At 34.2% G+C, this 14,139-nt stretch overlaps 1 protein-coding gene across 3 annotated transcripts in view; it reads left to right on the forward strand.

Moving 5' to 3' along the window:
• The window catches only part of NCKAP5L (NCK associated protein 5 like), a 51,648-nt gene that overhangs the window by 26,050 nt on the left and 11,459 nt on the right, over positions 1–14,139 (forward strand). For all 3 annotated transcript variants that reach the window (XM_051963076.1, XM_051963074.1, XM_051963075.1), the window contains 2 exons: positions 3,100–3,138; positions 4,737–4,856. In XM_051963076.1, the coding sequence (XP_051819036.1) occupies positions 3,100–3,138; positions 4,737–4,856 (159 nt within the window). The remainder of the gene's footprint in view (positions 1–3,099; positions 3,139–4,736; positions 4,857–14,139) is intronic.

Genomic DNA, 14,139 nt, shown 5'->3' on the forward strand with positions numbered 1-14,139 from the left:
AATAATGGAAATAAAACTGATATTCATTGATTTGCCTGTATTACAAATTAGATTACCAAATTGCAGAACATGAGTAAAATGCATTAATACTGTGTTGTATGAAACCACAAACATGATGAAAACTGGAAAAATTTAAATGAACCAGTGGAAAGTGAAGTAATAGGGAAAACACAGTGACTGTAGAAAAGCTGAAAAAAAGTACAGACAGGCAGCTAGATAGCACAGTGGATATAGTCTTAGGTCTAAGTTGAAATCTGCCCTCTAAAACTTTTTTGTGTGATACTGTTTCTTCAACAGTAAAATAGTTATGGTAATAGCACCTAATTTCCAGTGTTGTTGTGAGGATCAAATGAGATGGCATGTAATAAGTACTTAATAAATGTTTTTTCTCTTTCCCTTCTCTTCAAAGAACAAGTCCAAAGAAGACATAAGAAAACACTTCCCCAGGTTCCCCTTGTAGAGTTGGGATTCCACAGATGTGGAACATTGGATATTTCATTAGATTTTTGTTTTTAATGTGTGATCAGTTTTGATGATTTTGTTTTCTTTTTCCTCTTCAAAAATAAATTATTTGATATAAGGAATAACTTTGAGGAGAGGTAAAGGGAGGGATACAAAGAGAATTGTAGGCAGCATGAGAACAGTAGTAAATTTCTAAAGTAACAAATATTTTTCTAAAGCCAATAACTAGCTTTATATACCTAAATAAATGAAGATCACCAGTTACTCCACTATTACTCTAAAAGTAAGAAAAAGAAGATAGAGACAAAGAAGAGACAAAATATACCTGTTTATTCATAAACATGATTTATTTAAAAGTGCTACAGAATCAGCAAATTTAAGATAATGGCTCCAATAAAAGTATAAACCATAAAATAACCACAGACAGCAATACTTCAATATCCTAATAACAAAATCCAGGAGTTGATAATAGAAAAGTCCCATTCTAAATATTTAGCAGCCAGGTGGTGTGGTGGATAGAGTGCTGGGCCTGAAGTTAGGAAAATCTGAGTTTAAATGTGGCCTCAGACTTTTATTAGTTGTATGATCCTGCACAAGTTCTTTAACTCTGTCTTATCTATAAACTTTGTTTCTTCATCTATAAAATGAGCTGGAGAAAGAAATGGCAAACCACTCCAGTATCTTTGTGAAGAAAATTCCAAATGGGTCACAAGAAAGTCAGATATGACTGAAAAACAAAAAATTAAACTAGAATGTGCAAAGCATTTGGGAATCAGTCCATAAAAGCAGATTCAAAACCTGTTCAATTACAATTACTAAAGGCTTCTTAAATAAAGAACAATATAAATAATTGGAACGATATTCACTGCTCATAACTGAGCCTCAGGATAATAAAAATGACTATACTCTGAAGTGGTTCACAGATTCTTATACTTTTCAGATTGCCAAAGGAATATTTTATGTTTTGGGGGAACAAGAGGAGAAAGAAACAAGTATTTGTTGACTACTGTATGCTCAGGCATGTGCTTTGCACTTTACAAATATCTCATTTATTTTAGACAACTGAACTAAATACTAACAACAGAATTTACTTAAAGAAATAAAAGATCCAGGATATTGAATGAGATACTTTCAGACCTCAAATTATTATTATAAATCAATAATCATGTAATATTGGTTGAAAAAGATAGTCCATCAGCTGAATCTGAAAGAATCTGAACTAATTCAACTCAGTAACCCATGCTGAATCACACAAAAATAAATTACCTTAGAAGTAATTTTTTATTTTCCTGTTCCTTTATTTTGTTTAAAATACAATTTTATGGGACAGCTAGGTCATGCAGTGGATAGAATGTTGGCCCTGAAATCAGGAGGACTGCAGTTCAAATCCAGCCTCAGATACTTAATATTTCCTAGCTGTGTGACCCTGGGCAAGTCACTTTAACCCCAATTGCCTCAGCAAAAATAAATAAAATATGGTTTCATATCTAAATCTTCTATCCCTTTGGCATTTATTGTGGAATATGGTATGAGCTAAATCTAAATCTAAACAGACCACTTTCCAGGTTTATCAGGAGTTTTTAATCAAGTAATTTTTATCCTAGTCCTTGGATTTGCTGAACACTTTACTACTTTGTTCATTTGCATATTGTAGGTACAATATAGTATATGTAACTGTTTCATTAAGAGGTTTTTTTAATATCAAATAGTTTTGATGATTATTACTTTATAGGATAGTTTGAAATCTGATATTGCTAATCTCTCTTCCATTGCTTCCTTGCTTTTTTCCCCTCCAGATTAGTTTTGTAATTTTTTTTCTAGTTCTTTAAAGTAGTTCTTTGATGCCTGGTATGACAGTGAATTCAAATTAAGTAGTTTTGTCATTTTTATTGTATTGTCACAACCCAGACACAAAAAGTTAGTATTCTTTTCCTGTTTTATTTTGTTAATAATATACAGACAATAGGTTTGGGATTTATGTCCTCCTACTTTACTAAACTTATTAATAATTTCTATTCATTTTTAGCTGTCTAAGTAACATGTTATCTGTAAAATGGTTGTTTCCTCATCACTTAGGCTTATTTCTTCAATTCCTTTTTTTTTTTAATCTTATGTAGCAAATATGCTCACCCTAAGTCATGCCACTAGAGGTGGATGTCATCTAGGACGCTGCCCTGAGCCTCCTTTTCTTCTCTCCCCATATTGTTTCAGTTTCCATGAATTCAATGATTATCTCTGTGTTGTTGATTTTCCGATCTACTAACATAGCCCAAATCTCATTTCCGACCTCCAGACTCCAACTGCCTGTGAGATACATTGGTGATAATAATGTAAATGGAACAAAACAGCAGAAAAACAGACAAATCTTATTGTGGTAAAATTTTAAAGACCAAATTTGACTCAAAGAGATATTTGATGACAACCCATTTCTTAGCAGAGTTTCAGGACTATGAATGTGGAAACCGCAGATAGCACCATTTCAATGTGTTGGGCTTTTGCTAATCTTGAAGGGAATGGGAATTGGGGTGGAAGATACAATGGGAAATGTGAGTGATGTTTTTAAAAAATTATGTAAAATGTATTTTTTAAAAATTAAATTATAATGTTTTGACATCTCTCTGTCTTTTTGTTTCCTAGGTTGCCAACCATGTGGTACAGGCACTTCTGAATCAGAAGGTAAGGGGTAACCTTAGCATTGGGCGTAGAAGCTGGTTCTATATCTTCTCTAGATCACTTTCTTACCCATGTAGCCCTATGAATAAAAATGAGATGGAAATGCATGGAGAGGCTGAATACCTTTAAACTAGTCTTGAATGCCCTCAAGCCCTGAGTTGGAATGGAACTTTGTGTCACAGAATCTCCCTGACTTATTTATATGATTTCATCCCTCTGGGCACAGTCTGGCTCTTTCTGCTCCAAATGGAATTGGAATATAATGGCATCCATCAATTGGAGAATGGTTGAGTAAATTGTGGTATATGAATGTTATGGAATATTATTGTTCTGTAAGGAATGACCAGCAGGATGAATATAGAAAGGACTGGCGAGACTTACATGAACTGATGCTGAGTGAAATGAGCAGAACCAGGAGATTATTATATACCTCAACAACGATACTGTTTGAGGATGTATTCTGATGGAAGTGGATCTCTTCGATAAAGAGAGCCTTAATTGATCAAAGATGGACAGAAGCAGCTATACCCAGAGAAAGAACACTGGGAAATGAATATAAACTGCTTGCATTTTTGTTTTTCTTCCCGGGTCATTTGTACCTTCTGAATTCAATTCTCCTGTGCAACAAGAAAACTGTCCAGTTCTGAACAAATATATTGTATCCAGGATATACTGTAACCTATTCAACATGTAAAGGACTGCTTGCCATCTGGGGGAAGGGGTGGAGGGAGGGAGGGGAAAAATCGGAACAGAAATGAATGCAAGGGATAATGCTGTAAAAAATTACCCTGGCATGCGTTCTATCAATAAAAAGATATTAAAATTATCAAAAAAAAAAAAAAAAGGAATATAATGGCATCTCAGGGATATGGAATAGATTGCCTTTCTACTGACTCCAATCTATTCCTGTTCTTAGATGGATGAACTCTATTCTCTGGCTCTTGGAGCTATAGTAAATAATTCTTAAGTACTCTTCAACTCTAGATTCCTAATGGATTTTTGCTATATCCCTCTGCTTAATTCCATCTGATTTCTCCTTATTTGCATTTAAACATGTAATCCCAAATGACTAATAACTGATACTGAGTGGACAGGAAAACACTAAAAAAAGCTTGGTGATTATAAATGACTTATTGATTATAAATGATTGAAATACTTGCTTCTTTCCCTTTCTTGAATGGCTTTGTCCCATAGAAGTGGAAAAGTCTTATAATTTGCTGAATTTTATTCTATGGGTTATCAATTTAGGATCTTTAAAGAAGTTTTTGCAGGGGGTGGGGAAAATTCCTGAAGCAAATTTAATTTCCTTCAACATATAGTAAACTTTCTGTAATGAGTTAGTATTACTGAAAATATGAATAGATTTTTTTAAAGCGTTTAGGTCATTTTTAAATTATGGAAATCTGGGGGTACCTTTAACCTGATAGTAAAAGTTCTTTCCCTTTTCTGTGAAGCCCCTTGTTTCTGTCAGAGGCAATCCAGGGCTGAACCAACCAGTGGATTTATTCAAGAGTCCCTTCAGAGGTTCTAAAGAAGAAAAAGGTGTGCTAATCCAATCTCTTTTCTTCTCCCACCCTAACCTCCACCCTTGGATGCTGAAGGACTTACGTGAAGAATGCATCAAATTGAAGAGGAGGGTATTTGACTTAGAACGGCAGAACCAGACATTGAGCACTCTCTTTCAGCAGAAGTTACAACTTTCAGCAGGTTCTCTTACACAGGTAAAGTTCGCTATCTTTCCTTTAAAAGAAAAATCTGACTTTCTGTACACCTATACCTCCACCCCTATAATGATCAACTTTTCCATAAATATAAAGATGAAGATTGTCTCCATCCATATTCCAAGGGTCTATGAGCCACCAAAGAATTGACAGAATTAAGGGTTTGGAAGAACCACCCAGCCCTACTAGATTAGAAAATCTAAGATAGGATGAAAGTTGCCTGGGAGATCCTCAGCACATTAATCTTGTCTTTTCTCATCTAGAAAGAATTGACTTCTTATCAATAGTGGGGGGAAAAAAGCTCTTTCCCTTCATCCTAATGCCTAGGGAAGGGTGGATCCTGAAAAAGCAGGTACCTCAGATTCCTAGAATTTCTGCCAACAATGATCTGGCACAACATCTAAAAAGGAAGCATGATGAGGAAGATCCATATCCTTAGTGTGGCAGAGAGAACAGGGAGAACTTTGAAACCCATCAAATGCTCCATTCAGTTAAATAAGACTTTTGTTTAAGCATGTTCAATGTCACAGGCTCTAGGGATGTAAAAAAAGACAGTCATTCTAGGATACTGGTGAAGCTATGAATGGTTTCAACCTTTATGGAAAGCAATGACTTATGCTAAGTGACTAAAATATCTACACTCAGAAATTTGTTAGCTATCCACCCCAAAGAGGTAAATGACAAAAAGAAACACATAAACACACAGACACATACTTCAAGAGATTTAAAGCAGCACTTTTTGTAGCAATAAGAAATTGGAAACAAGTTAGATGTACATGGATTCAGTCATGGTTAAGTGGTACATGATACAAAGAATAAAATGGAAAATTATTGCTCTGTAAGGAATAATGAATATAATGAATACAGAGCAACTTTGGGAAGACTTACAAGAATCGATACGATTAAATAGAACCAGAAAAACATCAATACACAGTGATTTACAACAGTGAGAATGGAAAGAACACCAAGACAACAAAAACCAAATGCCAGGCAGTTTAAAGAACAATTCCAATATTACATAAATTGATTAAATGGTAAAATCAGGTTGAATTTTTAACAGAAATTCAGGCTGGTTCATCATTAAAAAAAAAAAAACTGAACATGATTATATCAATAATAAAAACAATAAAGAATCATGATCATATCAGCTGGTGCTTTTTACAAAGTACAGCACCTCTATACTATACTATAGTATAGTAATAATATAATTTTTTTTAATATGGTAAGTGGCATATCTGAAATATGAGGCTTTTCCAGTAAGATTAGGGGTAAAAGCAGGGGTATCCATTGTCAGCCCTTTCATTTAGCATAGTACTAAAAATGTTAGCTATTCACAGTCACAGTCAAACTACAAAAGGAAGTTGAAAGAATTAGTATTTGCAAATGTCATGTGTATATTGTTTTCCTCATTCTTATTTCATTTTTATCAGTTAATTGGGAATACTCTAAAAGCTTTTTTTTTCTTCAGTAGTGTTTAATTTTTCCAGTTACATATAAAGATTGTTTTCAGTATTCATTTTTGTAGGATCTAGGGTTCCAAATTTTTCTCCCTTCTTATCTTCCCCTCTTCCCAACACAACAAGCAGTCTGATATGTGTGATACTTGGAGTATTTTATTTTTCCAAATACTTGTAAAGCTAATTTTCAACAATCATTTTTGTAAAATCCACATTTTTTCCCCTCTTTCCTCCCTTCTTAAGACAGCAAGCAATCTGATTATTTGTGTGCAATCCTTTTAAACATATTTCCAGATTTGTCATATTGTACAAGAAAATCAGACCAAAAGTAAAAAAAGTAACCCCCCCCCCAAAAAAAAAAAAAAAGTGAAAACACTATGCTTTAATCCACATTCAATCTCCATGGTTCTCTTTCTGGATGTGGATGGTATTTTTCATCCCAAGTCTATAGAAATTGCCTTGAATCACTGCATTATTGAGAAGGGCCAAGTCCATCACACTTGATCATCACATAACTTTGTTATTTACTGTGATAAACAATAGTTTTAAACATATTTCTATATTTTTCATGTAGTGCAAGAAAAATCAAACAAAAACAAAAAAAGGGAAAATTAGTATGTTTTGATCCATATTCATTCTCCTTAGTTTTTCCTCTGGATGTAGATGGCATTTTCTATCCCAAGTCTATTGGAATTATCTTGGATCACTGCATTACTGAGAAGAACTAAGTGTATTGTAACTTTGTGCAATGTTCTCTAGGTTCTGCTCACTTCACTCAGTTCATGTCAGTATTTCCAGGCTTTTCTGAAATCAACCTGCTCATCATTTCTCATAGAACTTCCATTACATTCATATATCATAACTTATTCAGCCATTTTTCTCCAGCTAATGGGCATCCACTCAATTTCCAGTTCTTTGCCACTACAAAAAGAGTAGGTTTTTTTTATCTTTTATGATCTCTTTGCAATAGATACCCAGTAGTGATTGAACAGTGTGATAGCCCTTTGGGTATAGTTCCCAATTTTTCTCCAGAATGGCTGGATCAGTTCACAACTTCACCAATAATGCATTAATGTCCCAATTTTCCCACATCCCCGCCAACATTTATCATTTTCTTTTCCTGCCATCTTAGCCAATCTGAGAGGTAGAAGATATCTGAGAGTTGTTTTAATTTGCATTTCTCTAATCAGTAATTCAGAACATCTCTCATATGACTAGAACTGGTTTTAATTTCCTTATGTGAAAATTGAAAATTGTCTGTTTATATCCTTTGACCATTTGTCCATTGGGGAATGACTTATATTCTTATAAATTTGATTCAGTTCTCTATGTATTTTAGAAATGAGACCTTTATCAGAAACACTGGCCATAAAAATTGTCCTAGCCCTATAAAGTAATTTTTTGCCAGTTTGATTGGTGTGGCACTGGGTGAGTAGATTAATTTAGGTAGCATTAATAATTTTTATTATTTATTATTATACTAGCTTGACCTACCCATGAGCAACTGTTTTTCCACTTGTTTAAATCTGACTTTATTCATGTGAAAAATGTTTTGTAATTGTGTTAATATAATCTGGGTTTGTCTTGACAGGTAGACTCCAAATATTTTGTATTGTCTATAGTTATTTTAAATGGGATTTATTTATCTTTCTATTTCTCTCTGATGGGCAGTTAATAGTTAGAAATGTATCTATGTGGGATCATAGTGTCCCAAATGTCAGAAGCAGAGTCATGATCTTGGCCAGTCTAGGTTCCTTCCCAGAAGAAACTTGCCAATGGAAGAAAAGGTGCTAGCATGGCAGAAGGACTTTTTAGGTAGCAAGCACCATGGGGGTTTAATGGGTTTTCCAGGGTGAAGCAACCCCAGAAGCCAAAGAAAATTTCAGAATAGTTTGCATTTGGTGCTGTAATTATTTAGCCATGGTGATCCATGAAATAAAAGTATGAAATAACCCTTGGTCCTTAGTGGAATCCCTTTCCCTTCTGCAGTGATGATGATGGTGTCAAAAAAGGGGCAGAGAGCTATAAAACTTGATGTTTTTGCTATTAAAACAAAACAAAAAAAAAAAGAAGAAGAAGAAGAAGGAAACTCCAACCAAATAGATGGAGGGATTACAGATCTTCTTGGAGAAGCACAGAAAGGAATTGGAGGAATTGGTTTTATATTATGTCTACAAACTACATTATTTTAGGGATTATTTGACAGCTGGTATTGCCATAGTCATGAGTGTTTACAAAAAGACTGCCATAAAAATAATATCTGCTCCCTCTAGATAAAACTTTTGAAAGGATAAAGATAAGAGTTGCCCAGGGTAGTTTAGTTATATATGGGTTGCAATCTCCCAGAGAGAATAGTCAGAATAGGTGAGATGACAGATCCATTTGGGGTATCCCAATGGCATCTGGCACCTAGTTCTGTACACAGCAAGTACTTAATAAATGGTACTTGAATTGAGTTGGATTACTTGTCTAAAGTACAATATTCTAATCTCTACTTATGTCTTCATTGTAACTTTTTATTGACAGAACATATGCAGGGATAATTTTTTACAACATTATCACTTGAACTCACTTTTGTTCCGACTTTTCCCTTCCCTCCCTCCACCCCCATCCCTAGATGGCAAGCAATCTTATACATGTTAAATATGTTATAGTATAGCCTAGATACAATATATGTGTACAGAACCATACAGTTCTCTTGTTGCACAAAAAGAATTAGATTCAGAAAGTAAAAATAACCTGGAAAGAAAAACAAAAAATACACACAGTTCACATTCATTTCCCAGTGTTCCTTCTCTGGGTGTAGCCGATTCTGTCCATCCTTGATCATTTGGAACTGAATTAGATCTTGTCTTTGTCGAAGATATCCACTTCCATCAGAATACATCCTCATACAGTATCGTTGTTGAAGTATATAATGATCTCCTGGTTCTGCTCATTTCACTTAGTTTCAGTTCATATAAGTCTCTCCAAGCCTCTCTGTATTCGTCCTGCTGGTCATTTCTTAAAAAACAATAATATTCCATAACATTCACATACCACAATTTACCCAGCCATTCTCCAATTGTTGGGCATCCATTCATTTTCCAGTTTCCAGTTTCTAGCCACTACGAAAAGGGCTGTCACAAACATTTTGGCACATACAGGTCCCTTTCTCTTCTTTAGTATCTTTTTGGGATATAAGCCCAGTAGTAACACTGCTGGATCAAAGGGTATGCACAGCTTGATAACTTTTGGGGCATAATTCCAGATTACTCTACAGAATGGTTAGATTGGGGAATAGAATATTTTTTAAAATCCTTTTTTTGGGGTTTAGAATGCAAATAGAAACACACATAGCCGCAGCTATCACCTGTGACAAAAGCACCTTTTATCCTCTTGTAATTGGACAAAATTCCCACCTGGCTTATCCCTGAAGCTGAGCGATGATGTGTCCATCTTATGGACAATAAAGGATAGATAATTATAAAGCAGTAGTATTTTGATGAAGGTGTGAGCTCACTAATGTGAATAACCCTCTCTAGGGCTACAGATCAAAACTAGTACAAAATGACCTCTGTGTCAGGAAGAAGTGATGAAATTTCCCAGGAGATTCAGCCACTGTCTGCCACTTTTTTAGTTATAGCTCCAGTTTACTATCTACAATGTCTGTCCAAGGATACTGAAGGACCAGTTCTATGGGTTATAAGCTCAATAGTAAGCTACAGCTATCGGAAAATGGGCATTCTTTATGTATTTATTTTGTTTTCCCTGCATTGGCGAGTTAAACCAACCTCTTGAGAGATTGAAGTTTGATGAAATAAACATAATGTGTTTTTATAAGCAATTGCTTCTGGAGAACTTTGCCAACTATAGGAAGTTCTTCTTTTATTTAGATATTGAATTGGATTTCTATGACAGTGGCAAACACTTTTCACTTTACTTCCCATACTCTCTGTGATGTTTATTTATTTATTGATACATCATCAGAGAGAAGTTCTATATAACTTTAACATATGTATGGAAGATGCTTTGTTAGAGAAGAGCCTTTTTTTACTTTGCCAAATCAGATTGTATTTTTAATAATCAACACAGTAAGCAAATTGTATAACTGTAATCGTGAGGCCTGGTGTGCAATATCTTTTGCAAGTTTGCCTATTTCTTTCTCATGCCCTCAATATGCAAGTAAGTTATTATATGGAAGACTTTGTGGTGATGGAAAAGTATGCCTAGGAATTAGTAGCTATTAATCTTCTCTGGATTCTCTCTTTTAGGTTGTAATAATAATTGTTGGCTTTTTTCTCAAACACATGGTATCATGTGACTGGATCCCTTAACACACAGATTTACCCAAGGTCACATTGAATGGATCGCTCTTTTGTGTTTCCTTGTTTCCTTCTAGTCCCCTTGCTCTTCTTGTCTTTGTTCTTTAGTGCTGTTTCTACTTCCTCTTTACATCACATCCTGGACTGTTCAATTCAAATATGGTGGCTTCACTTGTTTATTATAGTGATCTTGATGGAGCTCTTAAAATATTTCTCATTTATATTACTTTTCTCCTAGTTCTTTCTTTACCAGATTATGGGGTGATTTTATTTAATTGAATCCATTGTCATGCTTTCTGTACACTTATCTTTCTTCTTGTTGCTTCTCACTAGCATCAGTAGTTTGATTACATAGATTATGTATGAATTTAGAAGTAGAAGGGGCATTAGAGGCCATGTTGTCTAAATCTACCCATATTTTTGGTTGAGAAAACTGTGACCCAGAAAGATTAAAGACTTCTCCATGTTTCCATAATTAATGGAACCAGGTTCTCCAATTACAGATCTACAGCTTGTAAGTGGACTAGGTTGAAGATGTTTTAGTTGCAAGCAATGTCTTTTCATTTATGTTCTTTTGTCTACTTTGATATTAATTTTGACCTTTGCTTTTAAATGTGTTTTCTACCTGTATTCAGAAATGATTCCCACATCATTAGAATTTCATTAGAATATAATAAATTTTATTTTGCGGGTAGCATTCAGTATGTTTAATTATCCAGCAGCCTCCATAACTTTTAAGCAGATTTCTATATTATAGAAATGTGAGGTTGCTAGACAGTCTACAAGCTTTTGACTTTTCACTTCTAGACCTGAGCCATATTTTTCAGGGTCTTCCAGTGCCCATCTTTACATTGAAGTCACCAAGCATTAAAGTATTTACAGTATTTTTTTTAATTTGGAAAGCTGTATCCTGCAGAATTTTTCTACTTCATTTATCTTTTGCAGCAGACATTAGTGCATAAGTTGCACAGTTCTCTTCATGGCAGTAGTTTTACAACTTCTACAGAAAAAAAGAAGTCTGTCATAAATAAATTTATTCACACTATTACATACAAGCATTATTGTTTATGGTCAAGCATCAGAATAAGTTATCTTATTGTTAATTAAAAACCTTCCTTCTAAGATCTTCATATGTAGTTTTCAGGAACAAACAAACTTCCACAGTCCGAATTAAGTAACGGTTCAGAGTTTAAGTAATAGGCTCTAACTAATTAAACAGTACAATAATAACTTAAAATGTGCATCCTGGAGAATCATTTTCTTAAAGTGTTGAGTCCAATTTGAAGGTGAAGATAGATAAATTATTCCGCTGTGCATTTACTTACCATTTAATTAATTTTCTGGGAGCTGAAACTCTTCTTAAACTTAGTTTCTTCTTGGTGATTAAAGGGAGGAAAAGTTTTAGAACAGAAGCATTGTTTCTCTTGACTTTGATTAAGTATTCTAGAAAGGTCTTTACTGGAGAAAGTGGTTACTTTTTATTAGTTTTAATTTTTTTTTTAAGAGAAAAGGGAAATTCATATATGCTAATATCTCCCACATTAGAATTTGAGCTTTTGGGGAGCAGAGACTATCTCTTTTTGCTATTTGTACCTACAGTCCTTTGCACATAGTAAGGACTATATAAAGGTTTTTCATTCATTCCTACAGTTCTGCATTTGTGAGAAGAGATAACAAAGTATCTGGTGAAATATTCGTTATCTTTTTTAATCTCTTAAATATTGCATAGAACCAACGCCTTTTTAATTTGTACGGATCTGTAAGTCATTGTAAGTCATTCTTCAGTTTAGCTGCAGCTTTCTTTAGTCTTATAACTAAGAATGTCAGTATTATTATAATTGACATAAAAACCAGTAGTGTGTCCATTTATTGTTTTTTACATTAATCAATTTTATTTTATTTATTTTTTATATGCATGGGTAATTTTTCCAACATTGACTCTTGCAAAACTTTTTGTCCCTTTTCTCCCCACCCCTTCTCCTAGCTGGCAGATAGTCCAATATATGTTAAATATGTTGAAATACATATTAAGTCCAATATATGTATACATATCCATACAGTTAAATTGCTGCACAAGAAAAATCAAATCAAGAAGGAAGGAAAAGAAAAATTGACAAAACGAAAGGCAAACAAATAACAACAGAGAGAGTGAGAATGTTTTGTTGTATTCCATACTCTGTTCCCATGGTTCTCTCTCTCTGGATGTTCATCGCTGAACAAGTGGAACTGGTTTGAGTCCTCTCATTGTTGAAGAGAGCCACATCCATCAGAATTGATCGTTGTATAGTCTTATTGTTGCCATGTATAATAATCTCCTGGTTCTGCTCATTTCACTTAGTATAGTTCGTGTAGGCCTCTCCAAGCCTTTCTGAAATTATCCTGCTGGTCATTTCTTACAGAAAATAACATTCCATAGCATGCATATACCATAATTTATTAAGCCATTCTCTAGTTGATGGGCATCCATTCAGTTTCCATTCACTCATTTCAAACATTTTTGCACATATGGGTCCCTTTCCCTTCTTAAGATCTCTTTAGGATATAAGCCAAGTAGTAACACTGCTGAATCAAAGGATATGCACAGTTTGATAACTTTTTGAGCATAGTTCCAAACTACTCTCCAGAATGGTTGGATCCCTTCACAGTTCCACTACCAATATATCAGTGTCCCAATTTTCCCACATCCCTTCCAACATTCGTCATTATCTTTTCCTAGCCAATCTGACAGGTGTGTAGTGGTATCTCAGAGTTGTCTTGATTTGCATTTCTCTGATCAATAATAATTTGGAGCACCTTTTCATGTAACTACAAATAGTTTCAATTTCTTCATCTGAAAATTGTCTGTTCATATCCTTTGACCATTTATCCATTGGACAATGGCTCAAACTATTATAAATTTGAGTCAATTCTCTATATTTTAGAAATGAGACCTTTATTAGATCCTGTGGTTGTAAAAATGTTTTCTCAGTTTATTGCTTTCCTTCTAACCTTGTCTGCATTAGTTGTGTTTGTACAAAAACTCTTTAACTTAATATAATCAAAATTATCTATTTTGTGATCAATATTGATCTCTAGTTCTTATTTGGTCATAAATTCCTTCTTCCTCCACAAATCTGAGAGGTAAACCTATCCTGTGTTCTTCTAATGTGTTTATAATAATCATTCCTTTTGTCTAAATCATGAACCCATTTCGACCTTATCTTGGTATATGAGGTGTGGGTCTATGCCTGCTTTTTGCCATACTAGTTTCCAGTTTTCCCAGCAGTTTTTGTCAAATGGTGAATTCTTATCCTCAAAGCTGGGGTCTTTAGGTTTGTCAAATACTAGATTGCTATAGTCATTGTCATAATTGACAATTATTAGCTAGATAAAAATCTCATATATAGATCTTTATTAGATAGAGGATGGGAACTGCGTTTTGCTCTTTTTTTGTGTCCCATTGCTAGCACAGTGCCTGGCACACAGTAGGCATTTAATAAATGCTGAATAATTAATTGTGGTAGCATACTGACAGTTAAATGA

Source organism: Antechinus flavipes, chromosome 5 (assembly GCF_016432865.1).
Source record: "Antechinus flavipes isolate AdamAnt ecotype Samford, QLD, Australia chromosome 5, AdamAnt_v2, whole genome shotgun sequence".
In the NCBI taxonomy this organism is placed as follows: domain Eukaryota; kingdom Metazoa; phylum Chordata; class Mammalia; order Dasyuromorphia; family Dasyuridae; genus Antechinus; species Antechinus flavipes.